Below are 16,491 nucleotides of genomic sequence, written 5' to 3' on the forward strand. Positions count from 1 at the left end.
CAAAAAACTGGAATTCCAGTTTATTATACTTAATTTTCCTCTTCATTAATTGGCGGCTTTTCTTTACAGGAGGATATCTATTGGCATGGAAACGGGGTATTGCAATTCTCACGGCTGGTAACATCAAAGTAACTCCAGATGAAAGGTTTCGCCTCGTTGAGGGTTATAATCTGGAGATTAGAGATGTTAAAACGCATGATGCTGGCGACTATGTATGCCAAATCGCCACACTACATCCACTAGAAATAACACATACGTTAGAAATTTTAGGTAGGTTATATAAGTTTTTTTAATATATTGGTTATAGTTAATTTAATACATATATAAATATTTTAAAAAATTAATATTTTCATCTGGTGCTTTATTTTTTGGTCGACGTTTTGCAAAAATGTTCGACCAAAACTTCGACGTTTGATAAACTAATTTATCAAAATATTTTGTGGAAATTGGATTAAAAACATTATTAATACATTAAAAATGCAGCGAGATATGTTATCATCTCAGACAATGATACCAAATCAGTTATGCTGCTGCTATTACAATCGGTAGAAGTGAATAGAATTGTATCATTTGAATAAATATTTGGTTACTTATAACTGTAATTTGAATATGTATTTTTTGTAAGTTTAATAATTTAAATTGAATGTGTTATTTTTCTAGTAATTAATTATCATCTACACCTTTTACTTGTTCAATTAATTTAGCACACGGGCTGGTGTAGTGGTTAACACGTCGTCGCAAATCAGTTGTTTAACAGTGAATTTTCGAAGTCGAAAGTTCTAAGCTTCAAATTCTAGTAAAAGTTAGTTCTTTTGTACGGATTCTAATACTAGTCAATGGATACCGGTGTACTTTGTTTTTTTTTTTGTTCAATTGGCCATACATCTCAGGAATGGTCGGCCTTAGTCTGTACAAGATTATATCTCGTTTACACGTCATACATCCTCATTTCTTTGGGCTGTTTATTTTTCACTAATTGAACGGAATGCAACGTACAGAATAGGGAAAAAATAAAGTAATGTTTTGTATGTTCATTAATATTTTATTTAGGTGATATAATTTAATTCACACAAAACTATTTAATAAAGCAAAGAATTTCTGCAAAAGTCCTAAATGTAGAAGTAAAATAAAGAAATGAAAATTTAATTATAAAATATGACACATGATTTGTATTAATTCTTCAATTTTACATTTGAGCGTTTGATTTTTCTGATTTATCAGCATTATTTACCATAGGTAAAAATAAATTATTTTTTAATTAATTTGACCACTGAATTCCTATGTATAACCCACGTGGCCCAGTGATAGCGTATCTTTCTTTGTTCCAGGATTCACTAGTTTTAAATTGCAGTCGGTATTGGACGTTTTCACGTGCTATAAATTTTCATTTTATGCTACTAACAAGAGGTTGACCGTTGGAATATCTTTCTAATTGCTGAGAAATTATGTTTAAGTTGTGCATTTCACTCTCTCACTCTCTCTCATTCCCTCTCTCTTATCTATCTATTTCTCTTTGTGTGCTTGTGCGTCTTTGTAGATATGTGTGAATGAATAACATTTAGTGAACATATATGTTTGTCTGTTTAATTAAAGTTAATACACAAATTATTAAATAATACCGGCACTGGAATTATCCGTCTTTGCAATGAAACTTGAAACAAAGTAAATGAACAGAAACTTTTTCTACAGAAAACTTTAATTGACTAGAAATGGAAAAAGTTAATGAGAAAGGAAAAGTCTAAAATGACCAGTTGAGTTTTGATTAGATTTCTTTTGCTCTTAACTTTCACAATTAGGGGAAACTATATTTAAAATTTTACCCAATTCGGAAATTTTCCATTTTATGTTTGACAGAAATTAAAACTGCACTACTAAACAGTTTTTTCATTCAAAAGTTTTTCTTTTCGTTCTGGTTCTTTCTATTTCTTTCAATATAAGTGTTAACTTATTAAAAATAGATCACAGTGAGAAGAAAATTGTAACATTAAACTTTAAATAAAACTAGATTCTAATAAAGAAAATCTTCAAAATTAAAATACACATTTTCCTTAATACGCTTGTTGTTAGACCCAATAATGTTAATGTTAATGCTTCAGATAGTAAAATATATTTACTAATTAAACCTATATATTTTATTTAGTTAAAAAAAAAATTAATATCGTACTTAAGTGTGACATTGTTTATACTTGAAAATTTCCATTCTTCATCTCCTGTAAATAACTAATTGGCGTCAAGAACGTATTAAATTATACCATTGACAGTTTAGTAGCTTTACAGTGATTTTAGCGGATCTTTGATTCATCAGTTTTGTGCCTGGATACTTTGGACTATCCTAATCAGGAAAAGCGTCTAGCTATACAAATAACGTTAAAATTAAAATAAAATTTCCATTGATAAAAATAAGAGTATGAAAACTAAAAAAACTTAAATCGTACTCGGCGATATTTCTCTTTCACGGTGTCACACTTTTATTAATACAGCTGTAATATACTAGGATATTCAAGTTAGTATGATAAAAATATTATACTCATCTAGATTTACTTATCCAGATTTTCTGAAAACTTTAAAATAGAGAATAAATTTTATAGGGAACTTTTTGTTGATCATTTTATAATAGCTTCCCTTCAGACAGAAATATTTATTTGATTTACTCGCTGAAGACCAATTTCTATAAGCAGAGAAAATACGAACTAACGTAATTTGAAATAACAATGATTGAACAAAACCTTTAGGGAATTCCCGCCTTCCATTTGGTAAAATCTTTTTCGTTTTTTTATTTTAATCGTATTATTAAACATTTCAATGGAAACGATAAACAATTAAAAACGTTTTCAGAAAAAAAATATATTATGCGTAAAATGTTATCCGGCGCTAGAATTTATGGAATTTTCAGTGGAGATTGCAAATAAAATTTCCAAACATTGTGTACACATTACACAAATATTTTATAAATAAAATCTCTACGTTTCATCGTAGATTTTATAAATAAAATCTCTGAAGAAAAAATTAAAATGAATCACTTCAATATTGTAAACGAAAATTTTAATTCTTATTTTTTTAAACGAAAATAAAAGTTCAAAGACATCTATTCACAAACACGGTGAAGAGAATAAAAAATAGTTAAGGTTGGAAAATGAGTCGGTGGGATGGGAGGAATGAGAAATTGTGTGTGTCCCTTTTACTGAGATGTAGACAAATAAAAATGTCATATGTCTCCCCTTCGTTTGTGAATGAATATATTGAAACCCACCAGTGTTTTATAGCGTTTAGTTGTATTATGATTAAATTGAGTTCAATGGAAAACGATAGAATGAGATAAATTGTTTCTAAATGTCGTTGAACTTGAATGAAAATATTTTACAGTTACGTTTCATCGTACCTTTTAAACAATTGAATATAACGCTAAAGAAAAATTATTGAAATCGCAGTCAATATCTCTAAAGTGTCATATAATTTTCAAATTTTCATTAAATATTTAAATAGCATATAATGTCACTTTTTACTTTTTCAAAGCTAATTTACTTAAAAGAATTACTAAATTAAATTAATTATTAAATTTAATTTACTAAAAATTTAAGTAATAATTTAGTAACATCCAAAATAAAGAGCCGTCAGCGAAACGCTTCAAAACTACATACTTGTATATTAAAGACTTTTATGCCAAGCATATACCATTACCAATTATGAATAACACTCAACACAAGTAGAAAGAAGAAAGAAAAGTAAGATATTATAAAAAGTAGAAATAAAAATTAAACAAAAAAGACGTTGAAACAATTAAAGAAAAAAACGTATTTGTAACAAATTTGAAATTAAGAATCAAATACATAATACACAATACTCATATCTGAGGTTATAGTAATATCAAGACGCTCTAGGGATATTTAGAACTAGAACGTGCAGTCGGTTCAACCTTCTAACACCTTTTAAACAATTGAATATAACGCTAAAGAAAAATTATTGAAATCGCAGTCAATATCTCTAAAGTGTCATATAATTTTCAAATTTTCATTAAATATATAATAGCATATAATGTCACTTTTTACTTTTTCAAAGCTAATTTAGTTTTTTCAAAGCTTTTTCAAAGCTGTTTAGTAGGTTCACTACCAAGTGATTTGTATGGAAGTTAAGCCAAAGTTTGTACTTTGAACTGAAACGTTGTATAAACTTCCGCACGGACCGTACTCCTAAATAACCCTGAACCTCATCGTTCCTTGTAAATTTTGGCGCCTCTGTTAAACACCACGCTATTTTATTCTGAAACCGCTGTAAGATGTCGACATTTCTTCTGCCCGCTGTTCCCCATAGGTCCAGACAAGTTTTAGAATTGTAGAGCATACCAGAGTACTTAGGTCTACTCGCTCGATCGACTAACATGATAAGTTGATAGGAGGCGCTAACTTGAGATAAAGTTCAAGGAAAATTTTTGGTTGTTGGACAGGCGTTCTCCTGTGTTCTTGTCTAATACTGTTAAAATACAACAATTTAACAACTATTTTGGTCAGCCGTATTTTTATTTTTATTTCTTCGTATTTATTTTATAAATACTAAAAATTTAACAACCAAAAATTTAACATTTGCATAATGTACGTAAAGAAGAAATTTCTACATTTAACTTCCACTTTTATTCTTATTTATTTCTTAAATAAAGTAGGGAAACTGGAATATTGTATCATCAGAAATAAAAATGCATGATATAATAATTCTCTCATGGAAAACAAGATACTACCGAACAAAATATTATATATATATATATATATATATATATATTTCTAAAATTTTCATTTTTCTAAACCAAATTTTACTAATATTATAATACATATGATAAAAAGACAGAAAAAGAAATGATCAAGAACTATTTAAAAAAAAATTGAAACCGACTTCAAAATGCACTAAAAAGTAAGAAATATTGTTCTTTCAATAATTATTTCCTGGAGCACTAAAAAGTAAGAAATATTGTTCTTTCAATAATTATTTCCTGGAGTCTTTTTTTGAATCGGCACCGGCTTCTATAAATTTAACTTCTAGTCAAATCTATCATACAATTTACGTATACTTCATAAAAACCAATACCGATATTAGATTAGTGAAATTCATTTATATTAATGTACTTTGATTGCTTTTCCGTTTGCAATTATTACGTGTTTTATCTATAGGTTCATTCAAGTACCACATAAGTATGAACATGAATTTTGTCACCGATTCTAAAAAGTGTCTAAGGAATTAATTAAATATTTAATCGAAATTATTTCTTACTTTTTAGCACATTTTGATATCGGTTTCATTTTTTTTTTTTTTTTTAATAAATATTTCATAATTTCTTGTATCTGATTAATAACGATAAGTTATTCGGCGAAGTTAATGTGCTTCTTTTTGAGTATATAATGCAGCTGCCTCCAGTCAAAGACCGTTGATATTTTGATTAACCTCGTAGGTATGAAGCAGAGATAAATTTGTGGCGTCAGTTTTCATTTTGTGAACTAAAAATAAACCAAAGAAATGACATGGAGTTCATTGATTTATTGAATAACTTGCGTTTTGGCGATGTTACAATTGCCAATTGGAAATGATTTGCAAAAGAAGGAGGGTATTTTTAACAGTTTCTACTGTCCCTACTGATGCTGTAATTATAATAATGTATATTGGTTCTGAAAGGTTTAAGACGAGAGGTTTAAGGTATCTCGACTATTAACGGTGTACATATCTTGTGCAGAAACTCAAATTAGCTGCCCTACAGAAGATCATATACTCGTAATATGATCTAACGTGAGAAATACACATAGAATATCAGGGTTCCCACTGACCCTACCTAGCCGCTGGACGGTGAAAAATTCTTCTTTGTTTTTTTTAATTTTCAGACCGATTTTTTTCTGTCTAAAATGTTTTTTCAACATCATGGTTCCACCATGAAAAACAGTTGTGTCAATCGCAATAAGATTTATTTCAATCGGATTAAAAGGAAAAAAGTTATGCGTAAACATAAATAGTCATGGGCAAACATGAACATTTGTGTTCCATTGGTCATGGAACACCATATATATATATATATATATATTTTTTTTTAATATATGGTGTTCGAATATACAACCTGTTTTGAAGTCGGTTAAAAATAAACATTATAAATAAATGTAGATTTCAATAGCTAAAAAATTACTATCAGTACATATAAAAGTACATATTATAAATACAAAAGTTGAATAAATCAGTTAATTCATTTTGCTAATCCAGGTGTTGTAGAATGAATTGAAATCTGAATATTTTCTGTAATCTAGGACTGTTCACAATTTAATTGTCTTATTTTTAAATTTTCAAGTTTGAGTTTCCACTTTTCAATTAGGAATTCTTTTTATCTTCATAAGTATGCTATTTATAATTAAAAAAGAAAATGTTTTTTTTAATTAAATTATTTATTTTAAATTCTTGTTTTATATCTATTGATAATGTAATAAAATATTGAAATATGCATATAGCGATTTATTTTCTACTTGATGGTACTTTAATGGTTCTTGAACGTTTATCTTTGCTATTTTCAATGAATGCTTAGCATAGTTATAAATGTAAATAAGTATACGTATTATAAATTAATAACTCTTATTATTTTTACGAATATTATTTTACAGTTATTCATACTTGAATAATAAAATAATTGGAACACAGTAAAAACACTACTAATGAATTTTTATCAAGCTTGTTAATACTCAGTTGACTATTCTTAATAACGCAATATCGTACGATGAAAGCTAAATTATTTTAAAAATTAGAAAAATACAGTAATTCTTTTGAGTACTATTTCAAAGTCAGGAAGGGCTATGTTAAAAATCAGAGACCCGGAAAAAGCCTCTAGAGTCATAGATCGCTAAGTCAAACAATATTTATTTACCTTTATATTTATACACGTGCAGTCTCAGAATGCACGTATAAAATAGACAGGAATATTTTTTTGTAATATCAGTGAATATTTATTCCTAATAAGGAAATGTTCTTATACTCTATCTATTTCTTTAACATTATTCATTAAAAACTGTTTTAAACAAGTTTCACTTTGAATTGCCATAATTTTTTTTTTTGGCTCATTTTTAATTTTAGTATAGCCTACTTCATTTTTCTGCAATATTTTTACATCGTCCAACCACTCATTCATAGCCATTCATTCCTTTTATCTCGCTTGTTACAACCACCTGTCGCTGTATTATCTACTTTCAGCGAATCTTCTCAGTACTCGTTCTGAGTACTTCCTTAAAACATTTATAAGCAAATGTATATTACAGGATCTGCATTTATCATTTATATTTTCTACCATTAAATTTTTATTAGATATACCATTAGATAAAACTTATATTAAAAATATTGTAACTACTGCCACTTCAAAAAATAAAAAGATATTTTTAATTAAGCTAAGTATTTAAAAATTATTTATTTATTTCTCAAACAATTATATATTTAAAAACTAAACCAAATAAAAAACTTCTTATGCAAAAATAACACTTTCAGCCGTTATAATAAGTTATTCTAGGCAATAAATTTTTTTTTTGTATAAGTAGCCAAAGTTGTCCTGTAAACTAATAATTATGCACGTATTGTAGTATAACAAACCAACTCTTATCCAACATTTTGAAGTTTTCGAAAACCATGATCATTTATTTCCAATATAGTTAAAAACAAATTACAGTAACACCTAGAGTCTTCCAACCTACTGTTTTTCAACAGGCTAACCCCTGTTGAGAATAAATATATAAATATTTGTTTTTTTTCTAAACATTTACTGAAAACTAATGAAACATTTTTAACAAACCGGTAATGCTTTATCAATTTAACTGAGGTTACATTATGATATTTTCAGTTCGATGCTGATGATTTAGTCGTTCAAAATTCTATAAATATCTAAATATTTGACTGAAAAATATTAATTTACAGCTAATAAAAAATTTCATTACAAATATTTCTGTTATCCTAAAATTCGATGTTGTTTGTTTTTATTTTTATCTACCAGAATGCTGTAGTTTGAAATATATAATAAATAATTAATTTTGGTATTACTGTTTTAATTACATGTTTTGAAGAATGCATTACAATATCTATTTTTTACTACAGAAACTGATGTGTTATGTACAGTTTTTAGATTTCAGTAATTTCTCGGCCTTTCACCCGAAGGTCACAGGTTCGAATCCCGGTCAGGCACGCCATTTCCACACGCTTCAAAATTGGCATTCATCTCATCCTCTGAAACAATACATAACGATGGTTCCGGAAGTAAAAAAGAGAGAAAAAAAATTTTAAGAATTTGAATACTAGACCGTGGATACCGGGGGTTCATTGGTGGTTGGGTTTCAATTAACCACACGTCTCAGGAATAGTCGACCTAAGACTGTACAAGATTCATAAATATCATCTGCATTCATCCTCTAAAGTGATATCTTACGGTGGCTTCGGAGGCTAAAGAGAAAATTTCAAGAATTTAATTGACTATAATACCCTCTAGTTTCTCATCCCTCCTAATACTAAAAACAGCAAATAGCTCTTTTAAAAAAAAGTTAATTTAAAAAAAATAGAGAAATAAACGTTAAATATGAAAAACTTGTAAAAAATAGAAGTAAACTTTAATTATTATGATCCATATTTTTTTTTTTTTGTAAAATTATCTGTAATTAAATTTTCAATTTTTTCCATTAGCTGTACTATATATATATAGTACATAGTACATAGTACATAGAAACGAATATACACATTTATATATATATTCGTTTCTATCCCATCTATTATTTCGATGACTTCAAAAGAATAACGATATTTATGAAATTAATTAATTAGTTTAAGTTAATAATTAATAACTTCTGCTTCTTATTAATTAGCAAATTAACAGTTTTCTTCTTATGTCATTTCTGTTTTTTTTAATTTCGTTTATTTTATGTATAATTTTTTCTATCCTTATTTTTAAACAAGTATTATGTTGATTTTTATCTTAAATATTGAAACAAGTCACAGAGTAAAATTAACTAATTATAACAGAGATGAAAATATTCCTTATGCAATTAGTACCTCAAATGTATTGTTTTATACACATTTATATTCCTTTTTCCAAAGTTGGCAAATATGTCTACATTTATCCTTAATTACCATTAAAATTTAACTTTTCCTCAGTGTACGAGTTGTAAAACCTAGAACCTTAATTTTCTTTATTAACTTAAACTATTAAATGAAGTGTATAAACAATATATGTTTTTTTTTGCTGGTTTTGTTAAAAATATACAAAAACCTAGAAGAAATTAAATTTTTTTCCTAGATGGTCTGTCTATTTCATGTTTTAATCAAACGTATATAAACATACAAAAAATTAGATTTACAATGTTCCAAAATAAACCTCTATGTTAAAAGTTTAAGACCATTTCTATCATGACAACATCTCATTTAAAGAAGTATATTATAAAATTTTTTAGGTGTGTAGATTAAAGAAGTAATATTTTATAAAAATTAAACCTTTAAAAGAAGAGTTCCTTTACCTTTTAATAATGTTTGAAAACTGTTCCCATCTATATCAAGCTAGATTAACCTGTTACTAATAAACATTCTCAAACAATTTATTTGAAATTAATGTATTTTTTAATGATTTATTAACATGATGGAAATAATTTCTAATTTTTATCATAACGGTAAAAAGGAAAGTTTTTAAAAGTTATGAAAAATTATTAATATTTTAAATAACATAAAATACCGTCTTTTAAAATGTTTGAACTATTTTTTAATGACTTATGACTTTTTATGACTATTTTCTTATCTCAGAAAATCTGGAATTTTTACTAATTTTTCCCGTAGTAATAAATTAATGTAGAACAATGCTTCAATTACCCTTATAAATATAAGGAATACAAATGAATAAGTACAAGAATAATTAACGTCGGAAAAATAATTGAGATTTCAACTGTAATAACGGGTGAATGGTATCTTTCCAGTAATTTTCATCTTAGTAACCTTTTGTATTAAACATTATTTTCTCAATTTATTATTATAAAAATCAAATTACTTAGATTATACTCTCTGTTCGATCATGGAACCATATGTTATTTCTTCTTATTTATTTGGTTAGTTATACCTTCTTCTTCTTAAATGTTACATTAAGAACGTATTGCTCAGTTTGTTCAAAATTATGTCGGATATACCAGCATTAAAACTTCATGAACGTTCAACATAAATTATTGCATAATGTGTTTGAAATTAAATGTTACTAATAAATCAATGATCTAAATATCTAAATAAAATATTAACTACTTACGTAAATATTTATTGATGATCCGGTACCTGTGTGGTCCGATGAATTAGCCTTTCACTACATCGAGAGGAAAGATTCGTACATATTTACATTACTTATTCTGATTTTTTCGAGTGTGCCGGTTATTAAAATATAATTGGATAAATATAATTTACTTATTATTTAATTTCTAAAGTAGAGAAAATAGTCTAAATATGAAAAACTTTAAAGTAAAATAAATTCGTAGCGATATGATATTGAAAATGTGTAAAATAAATTTACCGCTCTATCAAAGTGAGCCATTTTTAACGTAGCTTTTACAGAATTAGCTACATGTTAATGGAAATATAAACAGAAAGGGGAAATGGTAACGGTGAAAGGGCTTTACAGTTTACGATCGATATTAAAGCCTAATTAAAAATAAAATAAAAAATTCAAAAGTTCTATAAAAAGAACTGGAGGAAAAGACTTACTACACAATTTTGCAATTAAATTCGTTAAAAAAAAAAAAAAAAAAAATGAAACTAACAGAAGTTTAACAGTTAGCGTTTGTGTAGTACGTCTTTTTTCCTCTCATTGCCTTTGCTAATAATAATTTTCATTTAAAATATACGGAATTACTTTAACAAAGATTGGTCATGTTGATTTATTTTAGATTGAATATAAAACGATCATATCCTTCAGAAAACATTCATGATATTCTTTTCTAGCTTAATAATATGGTAAACAACTTTAAAATAGAATCATAATTGGGATTTTGATTTGATAAAAATTACTGTTATTAATAAACTAAACAGTTCATTCATACTTTTAAAAATGTAACTTAACGAAAAAAAGATTATATATATTAATGAGTACATCGCGTCTTGTTCTGAGCGAGTAAGTAATAGTTGTGACGCTTTTTCACGAAATAATTTTTTTTAATTTTTCTTCTACATTTTAAAGCATTATTTATAAAAAAAAAAACGTGAACAATTTTGGATCCTTTCTTGTAACGTTTATTTTTAATTTCTTTACTTTTAATGTTTATTATAATTTTTTTTTTGCATATTTTTCGTTTACTGTAATCGACTCAAGATTTTTAATGTCAGAATTGGTAATCATTGTGCACCGTTATTTTGTTTTGTCTATAGTTTCTATTTTAATCGTTTTTGTTATTATGATACTAACAAGGAAAACCTTAATTATCAATTAATGCGTTAATAATTCAACGGTACTACACAACACCTCTGTGCAGTCCCACGGCCATCATCGACTGACGTCAACCGAGGCCCAACTCGGAAGAACGCCCCTCCCACGCACAGGCTGTCCTAACGGCCAATGCCTCTGCCCCCTACCAACAGATTTTTCTCCAATCATATAATCGATCTTCTTCCAAGCTTCCCTACTAGTTGTTTATGATGTTATACATTTCCAGAGGACTGCTTTAGTATAACTTCGCTCTCATACGTCCCTCCATCGCTGCAGTGATACACTACCAGCTCTAAGCTCTGCCCAGAAATGGGTGCCTAAAATCTTATAGTTTAAGAAAAATGTTTTTCTTTGATAATAATAATGTTTTGTTTATTCTTTTTATAGATGTGCTGACGTAATAATTTTGTGATAATTGTTTTCGTCAAGAAACTGCAAAGTTGGTTAATTTCTTAGTCGGATTTTTTTAAAAATTTTACATTTCCTTTTTTTTAGTTGTTCGAAAAACAATGATTTATTACAGTATTTGCTTTTCTTTTAAATGACTTATTATGAAATTTAATTGTTTCGTTTAAAACTCTGTAGGCAATAACAAGCAATGTAAAACTGATTTTTATAACAGATTTCAAAACAGAAATTTTTATATTTTAAAAATGTTGGAATATTAATAATCTAAACTTATAAAAGATCATCACTAAAAAGATCACTAAATATTTTTTTTATGTTGAACATTCCCTTTTTGTAGAAAATTTCTTTTGTACTTTTGGTTTTATGTGTTATTCATCACAATTACAGAATTCAGTTGAATTTTTCCAGGCGCCACACAGATCTACTTATCTGTGATGGGTGAAGGTTTCCCTTAGCGTCATCTGACACGCCTCAGATGGCTAATTATTATACAAAGAAAAAGCGTATTGTTTCATTATATAATTCTATTAGTCTATTTAAAATTAGGTGATCAGTAATGGACTGCTTGCAACAGTGCATTGTATATCAACTAAATAAAGATTTACCAAAATAAAGTGACTGAAATGAATTTCCATACCTGAATAGGACCTGTGGTGGTAATACTTTTGTTACGTGAAATAACTTTGGTGAAGTTATTTATCTTCTTTGACAGTCAGTCAACAAATAATTATTGTTTTAAAAACAGTAATTCCATAACTTCTGACCCTTTCTCACCAGTGAGTCAGTGGTAGTTTTTTTTTGGCCCATCAAAAATTAAGATCTTTCTGTGTTTTGGATCCTTGATATTTATATGATTTGAAGAAGGCGATTCTTGCTTTCTTGGAGAGACTCTTTTGCATGTGATATTTATACTGAATCTCTAATCTCGGTCTTAGGTGTTTATTTGGTAAAATCGGACTTCCTAATTCTTCTTTATAATACTAAAAAATTAGTCAGAAATTCTAAAGTTGTATTTGGAAAACAAGAATGATTCCGTACCTTAGGTACATTATATGTTGGTTAACGTTATCCATCCTGTACGGGAAATTGATAGCTTGAGACTTGATCAAATCAGTTGTATGTTATGGCTATCAGCTTCTAAATCCGGTCCCCTATCATCATTATCTATTTGAAAATTAATAGTATTGGCTTGCCTGGCAAACTGTGGATATATAAAAATTATTATACAAACAAGTGTGCGACGGCGTTTAGCTCGTGAATCAAAAAAATATTCCCTAATGACGACTATTGATCTGAAATGTCATCAAAATTTTCTGTTACCTTTAGATTGAACTGATAAGCTTCAATTTTAAATGTGTAATAGATATTGACATACTAACCAAGAAAGCTTTGGAGAAGCTGCTATTTCGAAAAAAAAAAAAAGTTTTCTTTTCAAACTTTCAAATGGCAGTAAATTTTTTTAATTGCAGTTGGAAATTCGATTGTACGAAGCAATATTACCTTAAAGGTTTTCACATTATACGCAGATTATTGTAGTGCAATAAAAATCGGTAATCATATACAGAAAATATTTTACATTTAGCATAAAGACTGTTTTTTGACGAGTAGAGAATGTTAACACTTCTTATCATTCTGCAACCAGTGAATTTCATAATGTTATTTTATTTTATAGAAATTTTCTTTTAATTTTTTTTCTTAATGTGCAGCTTTTTGTTTAAGCTAGACTCGCACACTGTCAACAATTTTTTCATATTTTCCAAACGGTTTTTTGAGCGATTTTTTGGACTGCAACTCTGTCTTAATTGTATTCCCAAAGAGTGGATGTTGTCTGTTTCTTCTTCCAAATCAATTAGCATACCTTCTGGCAATATGTTCTGCAATTCTAACCAAATGGAACTTGTAAGAAAGCATTAAAAGAATTTTTTTAAACTTAATTAGATCAAATTGATCATAGAAATCCATTAAGATTCTCTATTTCGTTTAAGGCTGAATTTTTTTCTTTCCGCACCGGTCTTTCATAATCTACAATGTAAAACATACCAATGTATATTTATTTAATGAACGCTTTCATTCTACGATGTACATATTAATTTATGTTTCTTCGTAAAGACGGGCAAGAAAATTTCATTATAATTAAATTATACGACTGTGAAATACTTTTTTTTCTTTTTTTTTAACTGAATTTTTACGGACATCGACTGCTAATGTCATTAGCCCTCGTCACATTCTTTAAAAGAAATTATTATCTCCATCAGGATCGTCATATGTAAGGGTGTAAAGGGCCCTTACATTTTATTTAAAAACACAAACTTCACAATTAACATTAAAACATAAAAGACAAGGACAATCACAAACACTTACGGGGTGTAAAGGGCCCCAATATTAAAATTTGAGATAGGTTCTCAAAAGACCATGAAATTAAAATTAAAATTAAACTTATCAATACCATATCTTTCTTTCTTTCTTTCTTCTACGTAGTCTCATTTATAGTTTGTTTAAGCACCCTCGGGGCGACCAGAACCGCCATTGAGCAGTATATCAGTCGTGCCAGGGTGCCGTGGCAGTTGAATCCTTCTTATATCAGGCCATAGGCATGCACGGCGTACACCCATAGCCTCGCGCCCTCAATCCACGCTTGAGGGTCCCCCATGCCATCATCGGACACACCCCGACTCACTGCGCTTGAATGCAGGTGAGCCAAAATGGCCTAGGCAAGAGGGCTATCTCCCGTCACTATACGTGCCACGCTTCCAGACTCCCTTATATGTGTATATAAAACTACCGCTTAGAGTATCTTTTACCACAGCTTTAAACTTCCATTTTATAGACTTTTAAGAAGTCCACTGGCGTGTAAAAATGCAACTATATTTTCTTCATTTCCATTATCCAGATCAGCACTAATATTATTTGTAAGACGGAACCTCTTTCTGAGGTCCTCATATAAGGTACACTCTTCTATTAGATGGTTGATTGTCAGTGTTTTATTACAAACACCGCACATTGGTCTCACTTCGCCGGTTAACAAATATAAATTTGTTAATCGCGTGTGACCGATTCTAAGTCTGGTCACCGCTACTTGTTCACAGCGAGTCAACTTAAAGTCGCTTTTCCATTTATAAGGAGAAGTTTTAACCGAGTTTAATTTTCTATTTAAACTCCTCCATTCAGCGTTCCACTTGTTTCCTACTATGTTTGTTAGACGGTTTTTAACATCTGCCACTCTTACAGGAAATGCATCCAAATCATCGCAGACTGTTGCCTTTCTGGCAGCTTCGTCTGCGATTTCATTACCTGTAATACCAGCATGCCCCGGAGTCCATACTAATACGCATCGCTGTCCGCGTTGTTTTAGTACGTATAAAATGTACACGATGTTTGCAATTAGGACATCCTAAATGTTCTTGTTCCGAATTGCGACGAGTGCACTTAATGAATCGGAACATATTAGCACTCTCTCTTCGCAATAGTGTTCAGTGTAGCGAAGAGCTTGCTGAATTGCAGTGAGTTCTGCCGTGTAGACACTAGCCATATCTGGCAGTCTCCAAAAGTGCGCGTCTTCATTTACATATATCGAGCATCCAACACCATGTTCGGTTTTAGAGCCGTCAGTATAAATTCTAATATGTTCTTCGTAACTACTGACGGTTGCTAAAAATTCCTGCTGGATGATCACTGCTGGTTTCTTTTTTATTTCTCCTTGAGAGAAATCCAATCTTGTATTTACCGCTGGCAAGAGCCATGGCGGTATTTCTCTAGTAGAAATTGCTAGTGGCTCTGGTATAGCAATTTCATATTTTCTTCTAAATTCGTGGTACCTAATTCCGGTTGGTCTGGAATAGGTAGCACGATGTTCATATACTGCCATAGGATGATTCGTAAACAATTTATTATTTATATGAGCTGGGAAAACCCATCCATTTGCTGCATATCTTAACAAAAGGATCTCTCTTCTATAATGTAGTGGCATTATTCCGGCTTCAGACATCAGACTAGCCTCCAGACTTGTGCGGATAGCGCCTGTTGCATATCTTATTCCGCTATTATGAACTACGTCTAACTTTTTTAAATGCGACTTTCTAGCGGATGAACTTACGATACATCCGTAGTCTAGTTTAGATTGAACCAATGCTTTATACAATCTTAATAATGTCTCTTTGTCTGAGCCCCAATTTAAGTTCGATAAACATTTTATAATGTTTAGGGCTTTTTGGAATCTATCCCTCAAGTCCTGTATATGTAATACTAGTCCTAAATATCTTACGCTATCTTTATATTGTATTGGATTATCATCAATTGTCAACGAAGGACTTTGATGAGAAATTCTCTTCCTACGAAAGTGTACACAGCACGTTTTTTCTGGTGAGAATTGGAATCCGTTATTCCTTGCAACTTCATTTAGAGCATTAATCGCTCGTTGTAATTTGTACCTCACCATAGCAGTCTTGTTGCTGGCATACACAATTGCCAGATCATCAACATAGACGATTTTGCTGATTTCTACTGGAATGGCTAATATCAATTTATTAATGGCAATGGCAAACAAGGCACCGCTCAACGGCGAACCCTGCGGTATGCCATTTTCCAAGATTCTTTCACATGAATATTCATTGTTGACGCATACTTGGAAGGTACGGTCATTCATATAGTTG

At 29.4% G+C, this 16,491-nt stretch overlaps 1 protein-coding gene across 1 annotated transcript in view; it reads left to right on the forward strand.

The window, feature by feature from the left end:
- Positions 1 to 16,491, forward strand: part of LOC142320319 (limbic system-associated membrane protein-like) — a 341,433-nt gene that overhangs the window by 24,706 nt on the left and 300,236 nt on the right. Inside the window, exon 2 of the mRNA XM_075358026.1 lies at positions 70 to 270. Coding sequence (XP_075214141.1) covers positions 70 to 270 — 201 coding nt within the window. The remainder of the gene's footprint in view (positions 1 to 69; positions 271 to 16,491) is intronic.

The sequence above is a fragment of the Lycorma delicatula genome, chromosome 2 (assembly GCF_047948215.1).
Source record: "Lycorma delicatula isolate Av1 chromosome 2, ASM4794821v1, whole genome shotgun sequence".
Lineage (NCBI taxonomy): Eukaryota > Metazoa > Arthropoda > Insecta > Hemiptera > Fulgoridae > Lycorma > Lycorma delicatula.